The 14873-nt window shown below is 39.1% G+C and overlaps 1 protein-coding gene across 3 annotated transcripts in view; it reads left to right on the top strand.

The window, feature by feature from the left end:
• The first annotated feature begins 4324 nt into the window (after positions 1–4324).
• The window catches only part of LOC133560849 (regulator of G-protein signaling 12-like), a 183759-nt gene continuing 173210 nt past the window's right edge, over positions 4325–14873 (top strand). Inside the window, exon 1 of one of the 3 annotated variants that reach the window (XM_061913838.1) lies at positions 4325–4523. In XM_061913838.1, the coding sequence (XP_061769822.1) occupies positions 4452–4523 (72 nt within the window). In that variant the 5' untranslated portion in view covers positions 4325–4451. The remainder of the gene's footprint in view (positions 4524–14873) is intronic. The other 2 variants (XM_061913839.1, XM_061913837.1) reach the window with 2 other exon arrangements.

The raw sequence follows: 14873 nt of genomic DNA on the forward strand, positions 1-14873 counted from the left end.
CACAATTACAATGCTTTCTTACAGAGGGTCAAATTAGAGAGAATGAAATGGCAGCAATTCATGATTTGATTTTATTCGTCAAACTCAACCATCAAAGTCAATGAGCGGATCCTAACACATGATTGGTTACCCTTACTCAGCACATCCACTTTTCTGTGGAACCCTTCTACCAAAGAAGCAGAGTAGTACTGTTTGGAATCTTTATATGAGAGCAGGCACGTGCACAGACATTTTGGGGTTCAGGTGCTATAGCCACAAAAAAGGGCACCCATCCACAAAATGATTCATCAGATTATCCATCCATCCATTTTTCACTGCTTGTCGTTTTTGCGGTTGCGAGGGGGGGTGCTGGAGCCTATCCCAGCTGCATTTAGGCAAAAGGTAGTGGACATGTCGACCACCTCTTTATTATCATTATGAATATCATAAAAGTCATCACAGGATGTTTTCAATGCATTGCATATTTTAGTTAATGCAACCGTTGAAATCAAATCATTAAATTGAATGAATAATTGCATAACAGCCAAAACCAGACAATCCTGACCATGGCTGTGAATGAGAAATATGAGAGCGCTGGGCTAAAAGAGTCAAAAGTCTGAGCTGTTAACTCAATGTCTGGCCAGACTTAAGGAATCAGGGAGTGAGATTTGCCAACATACACTTCCACGGCCACACCAGCTGGCCTACGTTGCATGTTTTTTTAATCATTTGGTAAAGGAGATAATTTGTTGCTGTTTTGCATGATAATTGAGAGTGACCTACAGATTTTCTGAAAAGCTGACGACACATAATTTATTTTTTTTGCTCTCTTTTGCAATATTGAAGCATAAACGGCATCACAGTACACCAAAATGTGGCTTCTTCACTGCACAATGAATTGATTTATATATTTTTTTAAACTACAGCCTATTGTTAGTCAAAAACATGCATATTTAAGCAAATTGTAAACTTCTGGCCTAAATTAGGCATTTTCAAGCATACAGTACATATAACAAGAAGTACTGTATTGCACAGCAGATCATCATTGAGCAACGTGCAGTATTACCACATGTTAGTGGTTGTGTTTAAGAACAGTGTTTGTGAGTTTTTATTACTGAGCAGGGTCTTATATGTATTAGAGGAGAGTAGCCTACAGTGTATCCAGAGAGTATTCACTTCACTTTTTCCACATGTTGTCATGTTACAGCCTTTTTCCAAAATGAAATTAAAAAAATTTTGTCCTCAAAATTCTACACACTACATTGACAATGTGATTTTTTTTTTTTTTTTTCATTTAGCAAATTAGTAAAAAAATAAATAAAATACATGTATATATGTTTTCACAGCCTATGCTTAATACTTTGTTGATGGATCTTTGGCAGCAATTACAGCCTCAAGTATTTTTGTGCCACAAACTTTGCACACCTATCTTTGGGCAGATTCCTCCTTGCTCAATTCCTTTTTGCAGCACCTTTCACGCTCCATCAGGTTGGATAAAAATCAGTGTTTTTCATCCAGAATGTCTCTGTGCATTGCTGCATTTGTCTTTCCCTCTATCCTGATTAGTCTCCCAGTTCCTGCCACTGAAAAACAGCCCAACAGCATGATGCTGCCACTATCATGCTTCACTGTCGAGATGGTATTGGCGTGGTGATGAACGGTGCCTGGTTTCCCCCAAACATAACGCCTGGCATTCACGCCAAAGAGATCAATCAGTCTCATCAGACCAGATAATTTTGTTTCTCATGGTCTGAGAGTCTTTCAGGTGCATTTTGGAAAACATTTACTGAGAATTGGCTTCCGTCTGGCCACTCTACCATTCAGGCCTGATTGGTGGATTGTTGAATGTTTTAGCTCTGACAGAGTGACCATCGGGTTCATGGTCACCTCCCTGAATAGACTAAGATGGATGCAGCAATGTAGAGAGATAACCTGCATGAAAACCAACACTTCTCATCCAACTTGATGGAGCTTGAGAGGTGCTGTAAAGAGGAATGAGAGAAAGTGCCCAAAGATAGGTGTGTATTCAACAACAATTGAGGCTGTAATATCTGCCAAAGGTGCATCAACAAAGTATTGAAGAAAGGGTCTGAATACTTATGTACAAGGTTTAAAAAAAAATATATATATTTTTTAATTTGCAAAATACATTTAAAAAAATCATGGGATATTTGTCTGCACAATCTTGATGACAAAAATATATTTTTTTGGCCATCGTGGGATAAGGCTGTAACATAATAAAATGGGGGAAAAGTGAAGCGCTAGGAATACTTTCACTGAGTACCTATTAATATTTTTTTGTATTATTGTTATTTATACTGGGTAAAACAAGTGTAAATGTGACTATAGGTGATAATATTTCAATGCCTCTAATAATCTTTAAAACTATATTGAGAAAGTCATGAACAGGTTTTCTTTTTAGGGAATTCCTTCTTTGCTGAAATTTACCGCCGAGCAGGTCGGGGAAAAATTCTCAAGAACTCAAATAAATGCCCTGTGATATTTCAAAACGTACTTGGGGAGGATTAATTACTGAGAAAGTATTGGGGACAAGTGGTAGAAAATGGATGTATGGATGGGTATTTTTAATTTTTAAATGAATAAAAAAGGGCTTTCGCAGCAAAAGGGCATGTGCTTGAGCACTACTTAGGGTCTATTTGTGCATGTGCTTGTCTGAATGTGCGGAAATTATTCTAACAACTTCGCCAAATTCCTCTACTTAAGGTGATGCCCTATACATTGTGTGGGTTACAAATGTAATGTTTTTTTGTTCGTGTATTACTTTTGTAGCTGCATAAATTGTGCTGCTGATGTGCATGGCAGCTGATTGTATCAGCTCTGTGCTCTTTCAATGTATTTTATGTCCTTTGTTTTCTTTGATGTTTCCCTCTTGTTTTCATGTGTTTCTTTACCTTGTTTTTGTGGACTTTTTCTATCTGCAAAGGAAACCACATACTTTCCCCATTGCGGTACTAATACAGTATATCCTATTCTAAATTGTGAAATATTAAATAATAATTAAAATAATTGATTAAATATTGAAATAATTGATCAAATTATTGTTAAATAATTATGTAAATTGTTATATGCATATATTTTGTATGTCTCTATTTCCAAATATAATTAATTAATGACAATTTAAGTGCATATCTGCGATGAGGTGGCGATTTGTCCAAGGTGTACACCGCCTTCCACCCTAATGTAGCTGAAATAGGCACTAGCGCCCCCTGTGACCCCAAAGGGAATAAGCGGTAGAAAATGGATGGATTAAGTGATTATTTAAATATTTATTTATTTAACCCTCCATACATCCCCAATAAAATTGTGATTTTATGCTAGTAAAACACATTATTTTGGGGGTAATCCCCTCTTTATTTTTTTGTGACATTTCCTCTTTTTTTCTTGAAATTACGTATTGGTTTGTTTCGGCGTGATTTGCGCTCTTCAAAATATGCCAACTTGAATCAATTAATTTAGCATTCGTCTTATCAAGTAAAGTTTTTGTAGCATTTCAGCCTCTAAAGTTGGTTTATCCCAAATATTTTCAGCCCTTAAAATAGATTAGTGAATTCAAAAGCTTTGATACAGCAAGAGCTTTGTTATGTTGGTGTCGCCTTTCATTTTATATAATTTCTGTTCACAAGTTTCTAATGCGCGTTTTATTCAAAATACGCCGAATAAAATAATTTTTTTAGCATTCGTCTTATTAATTATTATTATTATTTTTGTTTTATCATTTCAGCCTTTACAGTTGGTTAAGCCAAAAATATTTTCAGCCTTTAAAATAAATTAGTTAATTGAAAAGCTTTAATACATCAAGAGCTTTGTTATGTGGGTGTTACCTTTCATTTTTAGATAATTTCTGTCCAAAAGTTTCTGTTGAGCATTATTTTCGACGGATTGACATGCAGACGTCACGTGATTTTCGGGAGTCAATGATTCATTGAGGAGCCGTTGGAGCACTTTGACCAGGAAATAGTATTTGTTTACACTTTACAGGACATACTTTGTGTACTATTTGAATAACAAAACAAAACATAAGAATAAACAATTTGATAGGCTCAAGAAACAATTAAAAAAACGGCGCAATAGTTGTATTATTTATGTTATGATTTGATTTTTTTTAAAATATAAAAATAAACACTATAAGTAATTCCAGTTCACTGAACGGATCCATCCTTGTATGTTGTGTTATGCTCTTTAAAACGTTTTTTTTATTTTTAAAAAGGCTTTATTAGGTTTGTATTTTACTGCACTTGGGGGGAAAAAGACTTCCGGGTTGTCAGCCAATAAGTTAGCTCTGTTTGTTTTTTGAACGGTGTGGAGTCACGTGACACCGATACGTTACACTGCCATGGTTACAGTGAAAGACGCTTTGTTCAAACCGCACTGTGCGCGAGCTGCGTGTCGGAGCAAAAATTACGGCTTGTTTGGATGTTTTGTTTGGAATAATCTCGACTAATGGCGTCAAAATGTCTATTTTAATGCAGTTACTGTTAAGCGACGTGGGTGTTCGTCTTTTGACGTCTTCGGCACCGGGAAAGGTAAAGTTGAACGTTCGTTATTAACATTAGTTGGTTTCAAGATAGCGAGCTGATAAACTGTCACGTTACCAAGCTAGAAGTACTTTGGGGTAAGTTGTTATGCTGAAGTTATCTTCCCGATGGTTTGAGTGTTGCAAGAAAGAAAAAAAAAAGAAAATTTCAGCTTTTCAGTCAAGCAAAAAGTCTACTTAAAGTGTTATGTGTTTGAGGGGGTGAGGAAGGGGGTAGCCAGCTGGCACTGTGATTTGGGGAGCGTGGGGGTGGGTGGTGTAACATAAAAAGCCTTCTGTGTCTATCCTTGACATAGAATTTCCTCAAGTAAGATGGATATTTGGTTTGTTTTAAATACGTGTATGGGGTTAAATATTTATTTGGGACTGTATATTTTAGTAATTAGTTTATTATTTTTCATTTGGTGTATTATTTAGTTTGGATCTTCTTTGTGACTTTATGAAGGCCCTTGACGCCCTTGTGATTTAGGGCTATATAAACACAATTTGATTTAATATTGTTATTAGGCTCAAGTAGTTTTTCCACAATAGAAAATTGTGAAATAATACATTCCAAGGTCAAACTGTCACATGCAGTGTTTGAAATATTACTCCTGATTTCCACTAGATACATAACGGCAGCGGAATGTTACTGCCATGGCGGCAGGCTCTTTTAATTTTGATTAAAGTCAATGTGTTAGTTTCCAATGCCTGTAGAAAAGCACCACCACCACACCCCAGCTCTTTATATATGCTGGTGGTTCATTTGAACTAAAATCTGCTTGTGTTGGACAGGAAGTCATGCACAAACACAACATAAATTAAGTGGTTTATAGAATAGAATAGAATGCCTTTTATTGTCAGTATACACAGGTATAATGAGATTAAAAGCAACTCCAGTATCAGTGCGACAGTCTACAAAATGTGCAAAACGGGGGAAGAAAAGACAAAGAAAAATATTGCAAAAGGATTTAAGGTGCACAGTCCAGTCCTGAGAACGATTTATGTTCAATGTGTTGTTTACAGGAAATATATATTATACTATATACATATATATACAGAGGTATACAGATTGTGGGTGGAAAGTAAAAATTGCCCACAGAGAGTTGCTAAATGATAAAGTCAGTGCCTATGAGAGTTCACCGTGGTTATGGCTCTAGGGTTATCTGTGATGGCCCTTCGATGAGTTGCCGACTTGTCCTCCCCGAATGCAGCTGAGATAGGCTCAAGCACCCCCGCAACCCTGAAAGGGACAAGCGGTAGAAGATGGAAGGATTTTCAGAATAAAATACTCAGTTTTCAAGGCGGATTGTATTTCACACTACACAAAGTCAACTTGTTAAAGTTTTTTTTAGATAAAGGTCAATCTAGAGGGCTAAAATTAAAGAATCATGTAACAGCATGTCCCAGTCAGCGGTCAATCTAGAGGGCTAAAATTAAAGAATCATGTAACAGGCATGTCCCAGTCAGCTATATGGGGGCAGCAGGGCTTGTGTAAAATCCCAGCTGATATGAGGGCCGGGGAACCAGGAGAGTGGTTAGCGATAGTTGAATAACGTGTCAGTGTGTGTGTGTGTGTGTGCAAATCTCGACATGGATGATGTTCCTGCTGTGTTGTTGTTTGCTCCAAAAAATATAAAGTTGTTGTTCTGCAAAGTAAAACTGTTGTATTTTCCGTAAGTAAAGTCAGTACCGTCACAGACACCCGCCTGTAGATAGGTTTCCGATGACGTCGTCTGATGATGTCCGCTATCTTGTGTGTCAAAACTAAGCGAAGCGTGTATGCAAACAGTTTTAACCAAGCACGTTATTTTTGTGCAAAATGGTTCACACGTGCGTTGTGTGTGCTTGTAGAAATCACGCAAATTCAGGACAAGGAACCACAAACTACTACGATATTCCTAAGGTCATTGTAAAGCAGGGAAAATAAACTGAGCGACTGTCAATAGAAAGGCGCAACCTATGGCCGGCTAGAATCAATCGAGCTAGATTTACTCCCGATCCAGCAAAACAACACTATAAAGTTTGCTCTGATCATTTTGTAACAGGTAAAGTGCTTTGAATTATGTTGTGTTCCTTGTCGATGATAAAGGCTGTTATGCTTATATATATGCTTATATAAGTAGCCAGTAAGATTTTTCTTGTGTAATCTTCACGCTCGCTTCAAAAATTACAAATAATACAGCAAGATGTGAACATATTTCACCAATGCCTGCAGTGCGCGTACAGTGTCCTGATAAAACACAACCGATCTTCTCTGACATGACCTATGGCACCAAACATGGATCAGTTGATCTCGGTGAGTGAGGAACACAAGCAATGAGCACATATGTATATTCCTTTGTAGCCAAATTAAATTCCTGTACCCGTTCACACACAAAGTACAAACCCCGTTTCCATATAATGATACATGATAAATGGGTTGTACTTGTATAGCGCTTTTCTACCTTCAAGGTACTCAAAGCGCTTTTGACACTACTTCCACATTTACCCATTCACACACACATTCACACACTGATGGAGGGAGCTGCCATGCAAGGCGCTAACCAGCACCCATCAGGAGCAAGGGTGAAGTGTCTTGCTCAGGACACAACGGACGTAACGAGGTTGGTACTAGGTGGGGATTGAACCAGGGACTCTCGGGTTGCGCACGGCCACTCATCCACTGCGCAACGCCAAGTTGGGAAATTGTGTTAGATATAAATATAAACGGAATACAATGATTTGCAAATCATTTTCAACCCATATTCAGTTGAATATGCTACAAAGACAACATATTTGATGTTAAAACTGATAAACATTGTTTTGTGTGCAAATAATCATTAACTTTAGAATTTGATGCCAGCAACACGTGACAACAAGGCTGGGAAAGGTGGCAAAAAATACCTATAAAGTTGAGGTATGCTCATCAAACACTTATTTGGAACATCCCACAGGTGTGCAGGCTAATTGGGAACAGGTGGGTGCCATGATTGGGTATAAAAGCAGCTTCCATGAAATCCTAAGTAATTCACAAACAAGGATGGGGCGAGGGTCACCAATTTGTAGGCAAATTGTCGAACAGTTTTAGAACAAGATTTCTCAACGAGCTTTTGCAAGGTATTTAGGGATTTTACCATCTACGGTCCGTAAAATCATCAAAAAGTTCAGAGAATCTGGAGAAATCACTGCACGTAAGCGATGATATTACGGACCATTGATCCCTCAGGCGGTACTGCATCAAAAACCGACATCAATGTGTAAAGGATATCACCACATGGGCTCAGGAACACTTCATAAAACCACTGTCATTAACTACAGTTGGTCGCTACATCTGTAAGTGCAAGTTAAAACTCTACCACGCAAAGCGAAAGCCATTTATCAACAACACCCAGGAACGCCGCCGGCTACGCTGGGCCCATGCTCATTTAAGATGGACTGATGCAAAGTGGAAAAGTGTTCTGTGGTCTGATGAGTCCACATTTCAAATTATATATGGAAACTGTGGACGTGGTGTCCTCCGGAACAAAGAGGAAAATAACCATGCGGATTGTTATAGGCGCAAAGTTCAAAAAGCCAGCATCTGTGATGGTATTGGGGTGTATCAGTGCCCAAGGCATGGGTAACTTACACATCTGTGAAGAAACCATTAATGCTGAATAGTGCATACAGGTTTTGGAGCAACATATGTTGTTATCCAACGAATGTTATCATTGTTATCACCTGCTTATTTCAGCAAAACAATGCCAAGCCACGTGTTACAACAGCGTGGCTTCGTAGTAAAAGAGTGCGGATACTTTCCAGCCCGCCTGCAGTCCAGACATGTCTCCCATCGAAAATGTGTGGCGCATTATGAAGCGTAAAATACGACAACACCCCGGATTGTTGAACAACTTAAAGGCCTACTGAAACCCACGCCTACCCACCATGCACGCAGTCTGATAGTTTATATATCAATGATGAAATATTAACATTGCAACACATGCCAAATTGCAATTTAGTTTATTAAATTGCAATTTTAAATTTCCCGGGAGTTTCGTCTTGAAAACGTCGTGTAATGATGACGAGTACGCAAGACGTCACAGGTTTTTAGGAAGTATGAGCACTACGCACACACACATCTAAATGTCGTCTGCTTTAACGGCATAATTACACAGTATTTTGGACATCTCTGTTGCTGAATCTTTTGCAATTTGTTCAATTAGTATTAGAAAAGTCAAAGTAGCAAGATGGAGTTGGGAAGCTTTAGGCTTTAGCCACACAAACACACGGTGATTCCTTGTTTAAAATTCACGGAGTTGAAACTTTACTATGGATCACAGCGGACATGGATCCCGACCACTTGTCAACCAGCAGGTTTCGGTGAGAAAATTGTGGTTAAAAAGTCGCCACTTACCGGATAACAGCTGAGATTGCGCCTCCCGTACAGCTGCCGTCGACTTCCCCGAGACACTGCGCGTCAACACCCGGCCGTGGACGTACACTTCTGACTATCAGGTACTGTTAAACTCACTAAAACACTAACAACACAATAGAAAAATAAGGGATTTCCCCAAATTATCCTAGTAAATGTCTCTAAAAACATGAATCCGTCTCAATGCAACGCGATTGTAATTGCGTTTTTTTTTTTAAGTATTTTTTTTTTTTTTTCTAGTCCGTCGCTATCAATATCCTCAAACACGAATCTTTCATCCTCGCTCAAATTAGTGGGGAAATTGTCGTTTTCTCGGTCCGCATAGCACTTTTTGTTGGAGGCTCCCATTAAAAACAATGTGAATATGTGAAGAGCCCCCACACGTGTGACGTCATCGTCTGCGACTTCCGGTAGAGGCAGGGCTTTTCTCCAGTTGCGAACTTTATCGTGGATGTTCTCTACTAAATCCTTTCAGCAAAAATATGGCAATATCGCGAAATAATCAAGTATGACACATAGAATGGACCTGCTATCCCCGTTTAAATAAGAAAATCTAATTTCAGTAGGCCTTTAAGCTGTACATCAAGCAAGAATGGTAAAGAATTCCACTTTCAAAGCTTCAACAATTTGTTTCCTCAGTTCCCAAACGTTTAGTGAGTGTTTTTAAAAGAAAATGTGATGTAACACAGTGGCGAACATGCCCTTTCCCAACTACTTTGGCATGTGTTGCAGCCATGAAATTTTAAGTTAATTATTTTTTGCAAAAAAAAAAAGTTTATGAGTTTAAACATCAAATATCTTGTCTTTGTAGTGCATTCAATTGAATATGGGTTGAAAAGGATTTTCAAATCATTGTATTCTGTTTTTATTTACATCTAACACAATTTCCCAACTCATATGGAAACGGGGTTTGTGGTTGTACGCTTCCAGCGACTTATAGCACTTGAGCTGATGCAGAGTACAGGCACTTACGTTGTTGACCAAATAGTTGACAAGGTCCGGGTAACTTATATCAGGGTAAGATTCCAAATCAGTAGTCCACTCATCTTTATCGCCAATATCCTTCCATTTCTTTAAAACCCTGGCTTTGCAAACCCAATCTAACATCTCTCTGTAGGAAACTCTTTCAAATTTGATGTAATTGTCGAAGCAAAAGTGTGAAAAATATTTAGAAAACTGCCGCGGGCGAATAAACAAAGTTATGACACACAAGATGGCGGCTGCCGTGAGGAATACCCATAGTCCTTCGCTAACGGAAACCCATGTATTAATGGACTGCAGAGTTTGAGATGTTAGCGGTGTTGCCATTCAGAAACCGTTAAAGGCAGGATCCAGTTTACTGGCCTCTGCTCCTCTGGAAGGACAAAATAAACTGTGGTTCGCTTTACCTCAACTCCCCCTATCACATGATTATGTGTGAATTCGAGATGTCTGGTAAAAAGTACCCGCTTTTTGGCTGCATGGCACAGCTGCAACAAAAGTCAGTGGAGAATGCCGGAGGGCGGCACCGTTCCGTTACACATCCAGTTGAACTCTGGGTTTCTCCTCTTTACCTTGAGAGCATTGAGCAGTACTGTGTCCATTTACTACTTTCACTGGTGAATGGCTGTTACCCATGCTGGCCTTGCGTATGACCAATCAAATATAGCTGTGGGTGGGACAGTGCTAGAAACAGAGTGACTGCAGAGAGAGTCACTACTATAGTAACCCAGAGTTAAATTGACCTTAAAAAAGGCAGATGGTGATATGCGTCTAAATGTAGAATATCTGCACAAATAATTGTTCAACTCCTAATATTAATCACGCAGCAATCTTAACACACAAATAGATGACACAACGACTACTACCAGGTGTGCTGGATAAATATCCGACCAGTAATTATCAGGCCCAGTAACCTATTAAAAACACTGAAATGAGGCAAAATGAATGTGCTGTAAGTGGGTTAGGGTGATCAAATCAAACACTCCTTTTTTCCTACATGCCTTGCCGTTAACTCCCCTGGATTTTTTTTAAAACAAACAGCGTTGATCGTGTGGAACTTTTTGCATGCTATTTGCGCCTAATGCTCTGCAAACATTCCACAAGGAGGGGAACAAACACTGAGCTTCAACACAGCAAACTTATCAGCCATCAGAAACAACAGCATTGCTAGGAAGGTGTTTTGAAAGCCTACAAAGACTCCTGCCAAAGCGGCTGTCCTGACCAGCTCTGTACCATTGTTGACAATACTGGCTTTTGCAAGAAAAGTTTACTAGCACAGTTTGTTAAATCCACCGTAAATGTAAAAAAAATTAGGGCACTATTAATCACTACAAAACGGAACAAAGTTAAGTACCTGTGCAGTCCGATCATGTTAACAGCGGAGTTTAGCTAGCAGAAGATCCATATGACATGCTTATTGGTGAAGTCTTAATGTATCTGTGGCGTAATGACTAACAGTAGTGAACTCACAGCAGTATAACTATAAAAAAGCTTTCTGTCATGATCCGTGGCCCGGATCATGTTTTGTTATTTTCTGTTAGTTTTGGACTCCCCCAGTTCCTGTTTGTGCACCCTTGAGTTTGTTTTAGTTACCATGGTTACTTATTATTTTCACCTGCTTCTGATTGGTGTTCGGGACGCTCACCTGTTTCCCGACCACTAATCAGAGGCATTATTTAAGCCTGCCTTTGCCGGTCAGTCGGCCTGGCTTCATTGCTTGCTTTTGCTACAGTTATGTGAGTATTCCTTGTGTTCTTGCCTATGCTAAGTGTTAGCCTTAGCTTCAAGTGTGATCGGCACATTTTTCCTCCGGCTTGTTTTCTGTTTTTGGCACTTGTTCGAGTTTTTGAGAATAAATCATGTTCCCACCTGCACGTCCTGTCCGGAGTGGTCCTGTCCGGAGTGGTCTGTTTGTATCCCCCCCCCACACGTGGCACCTTCATTCTCTTACAATATTTCTTGGGATGTCCCGATCAGTCGGCCACTGATCAATATTGTGAAAAAGTATGTGATGACCATTGCCAATTAGTAAATTTTTTTGCCAATCACAAACGAAGATCCTCTTTGGCTGACACAATTAATCACTTCCATTATGGTAAATAAACTGCAATTTTTTGTATCTTAGGTATTATTATTAATTACTATTGTCACTGGAGGACAATGCCGAACATATTTCACACAGAGGAAGAAAATAAGGAACTAATTTAAATACTTCTTTAATATGGTTAATATTAACCGTATTAAAGCAAATGTACTCCCTATAGATACATTGAAAAAATTAATACACATTATTGGTATTGGTATTAGTATCAACCGATCTCATTCATGGATGACCGTATCCAAAATTGGCGGCATAAAACCCTGATTGGAACATCCCTAATTATTTCATGTAATTATTTATTCTAACAATTTCATGTCAGCGTCAACGTCCAGTTGAATACTTTATATCAATCAATCAATCAATGTTTATTTATATAGCCCTAAATCACAAATGTCTCAAAGGACTGTACAAACCATTTCGACTACGACATCCTCGGAAGAACCCACAAAAGGGCAAGGAAAACTCACACCCAGTGGGCAGGGAGAATTCACATTCCTGTATGATTATGTTTTCTAGTGTGTGAATGTGAGTGTGAATGCTGTCTGTCTATCTGTGTTGGCCCTGCGATGATGTGGTGACTTGTCCAGGGTGTACCCTGCCTTCCGCCTGAATGCAGCTGTGATAGGCTCCAGCACCCCCCGCGACCTCGAGAGGGACAAGTGGGAGAAAATGGATGGATATCGATATTTTGATTTACAGACACGTCAACGTATCATGAGCTAGCAGAGCAGCCGCTTATGCTCATTAAGTTTTTAACAGTATTCCGCTCATAGTAACATTACTAGTAGTTGTGACATGTGGAGGACTGGAATGTGTATTACAATTTGTATGTGTTTAATTCAGGATTGCATGATGAATTGACATCGAGGTTTTAATTAGTGCTATAAATTACTGTAAAAGGCAAAAGTTTTTTTCTCCGCCGTCACCGGCATTCGAGTGACAGACATGTTCGCCAATCAGAACTGTTGAGCCTCGTGTAATTTGGCCCCTGGCCAATAAAAAATGTTTAAGGAAACAGCCTGTGTACAGTAATAACGAACACCCCTTGCTCCTTGGAAAAAGTTTTAATGGTGACTTCAGTATTTCCCCCCAAAAATTTCTTAGTTAAGGTGGTGTCTCTCCAGGGGGAAGGGGAAGGGGTCAATAGGTGTGGGGGGCAAGTAGGCCGGCTTAAGTCGCGTAATACGATGTATATCTCGATATTTTTTCCATAAAATAGTAGACTATTCATCCCTGAACACCATGGAGTTCATGTAGGCTTTATGATGCACTTACATTATAATATATCAATCATAGTGATGTTACTAGTAGTTGACTGGGAAGTGTTTATTATCATTTGGAAAAGTCCGCTGCATTATGCTCACCTGCTAACACCTTTCTGCTAACCCGCACGTCTCTCCTCTCTGCCTGTCTCTGCCATGAGCAATGACTCCATGTGCTCTGAATACTCACTGCTGATTGGCTGTTACCGCTCTGAAAACGCACTGCTGATTGGCTGTTACCGCTCTGAAAACACACTGCTGATTGGCTGTTACATGCGCTCTGAATACGCACAGCTGATTGGCTGTTACCGCTCTGCGTGTAACCAATCAGATGGTTGTGTGGGTGGGACAATGCTGGGTGCTGCAGAGAAGCACTGACAGAGGCAGTAGTTTAGCACCAAATGATAATATAAATACATTTAATAAAGTCAAATACAAATAAGGCAACAAGAGAAGTATCCTACACTTCTCTTTTGTATAGTAAATCTGAACAGCCGGTATGGATGTTCAGATTTACTTGCCGATATGGCTACATCAACTATATGATTTGAAAAAAACAACTTTTTTTTTTTTTTAAGACTTTAGTTTAGGCGGTGTTAAGGCCGCCTTAACAACAAAACGCTGCGGGAAACCCTGCAGTAAGCTCGCTACGGAAAGAGGTAACTTAGCTTTAGCGTCAGCAGCCGAATGGCTTTTGAGTTTGTAATGCACAACACAATGAGATAGGACACCAATCTGCACTGCCTGGAAAAACATGAACAATCATATTACAGTAGTATTAGCCCACATTTCATGTTTTGTTTGTACACAGCCAGCTCGACAGTGTAAGTCGTGGTAGGAAAACAATCATGGTGTGCTGCATGTATCATGATCAATATTATAGTGACTCACTCAATGGACAGTTGTCAGTTTGATCCAGCTGGTCGGTGAAGTTTTTAAAAGTTGACTTTGAGTATGCACGCTATATATGTTTGCATAGCTTGACTCCAAGTCCCTCATCAATACCCGCAAGTCACACCAACCTGACTCTCTTGGCTTCCATCTGCGCCAACGTTTCACCCTCTGTTCGTGCTCACTTCTATAAGCAGCAGTTCATCCTCCGTATAGTCAGCTTGAAAAATATAAGGTTGTGAATCCTCATTACAGTCTAAAAATAGTCATCTTTGTTGTTTCGTACAAAGTCTGCTGGGATTAGAACACATAGGTTTGTTGACGAAAGTTGGAACACACATTGGTTGCCGGAAGAGCGCTGCTAAGGAAACAAAAATAAATGTGCTGAGGAAAGACGTTCTGGTAATTCATAAAATGACCAAAATACGGTAAATATTGAACCTATTACATATTTTTATAAACGGGTCTGTTACTACATAATAAATATACTTGTAGTGTGTATACAAAACGTTGATGGAGGTTTTTGAAGGTTGAACGTTGACTTCCACTAGCCGAATTTTGCAAGCATTTTTTAAAATCACTTTTATGATCCTAAAAAGAAAGACTTGTGTTCTTGTCTCTCATAATGATTGTGTTTGACGGGCAAAATTCCCCAAAAAGTGCAGTTCCTTTTTAAGACTTGGATCAGGCTAATTAGGAAAATAACTACTAACCAGATATACTGAGATTTTT

Source organism: Nerophis ophidion, linkage group LG10 (genome assembly GCF_033978795.1).
Source record: "Nerophis ophidion isolate RoL-2023_Sa linkage group LG10, RoL_Noph_v1.0, whole genome shotgun sequence".
Lineage (NCBI taxonomy): Eukaryota > Metazoa > Chordata > Actinopteri > Syngnathiformes > Syngnathidae > Nerophis > Nerophis ophidion.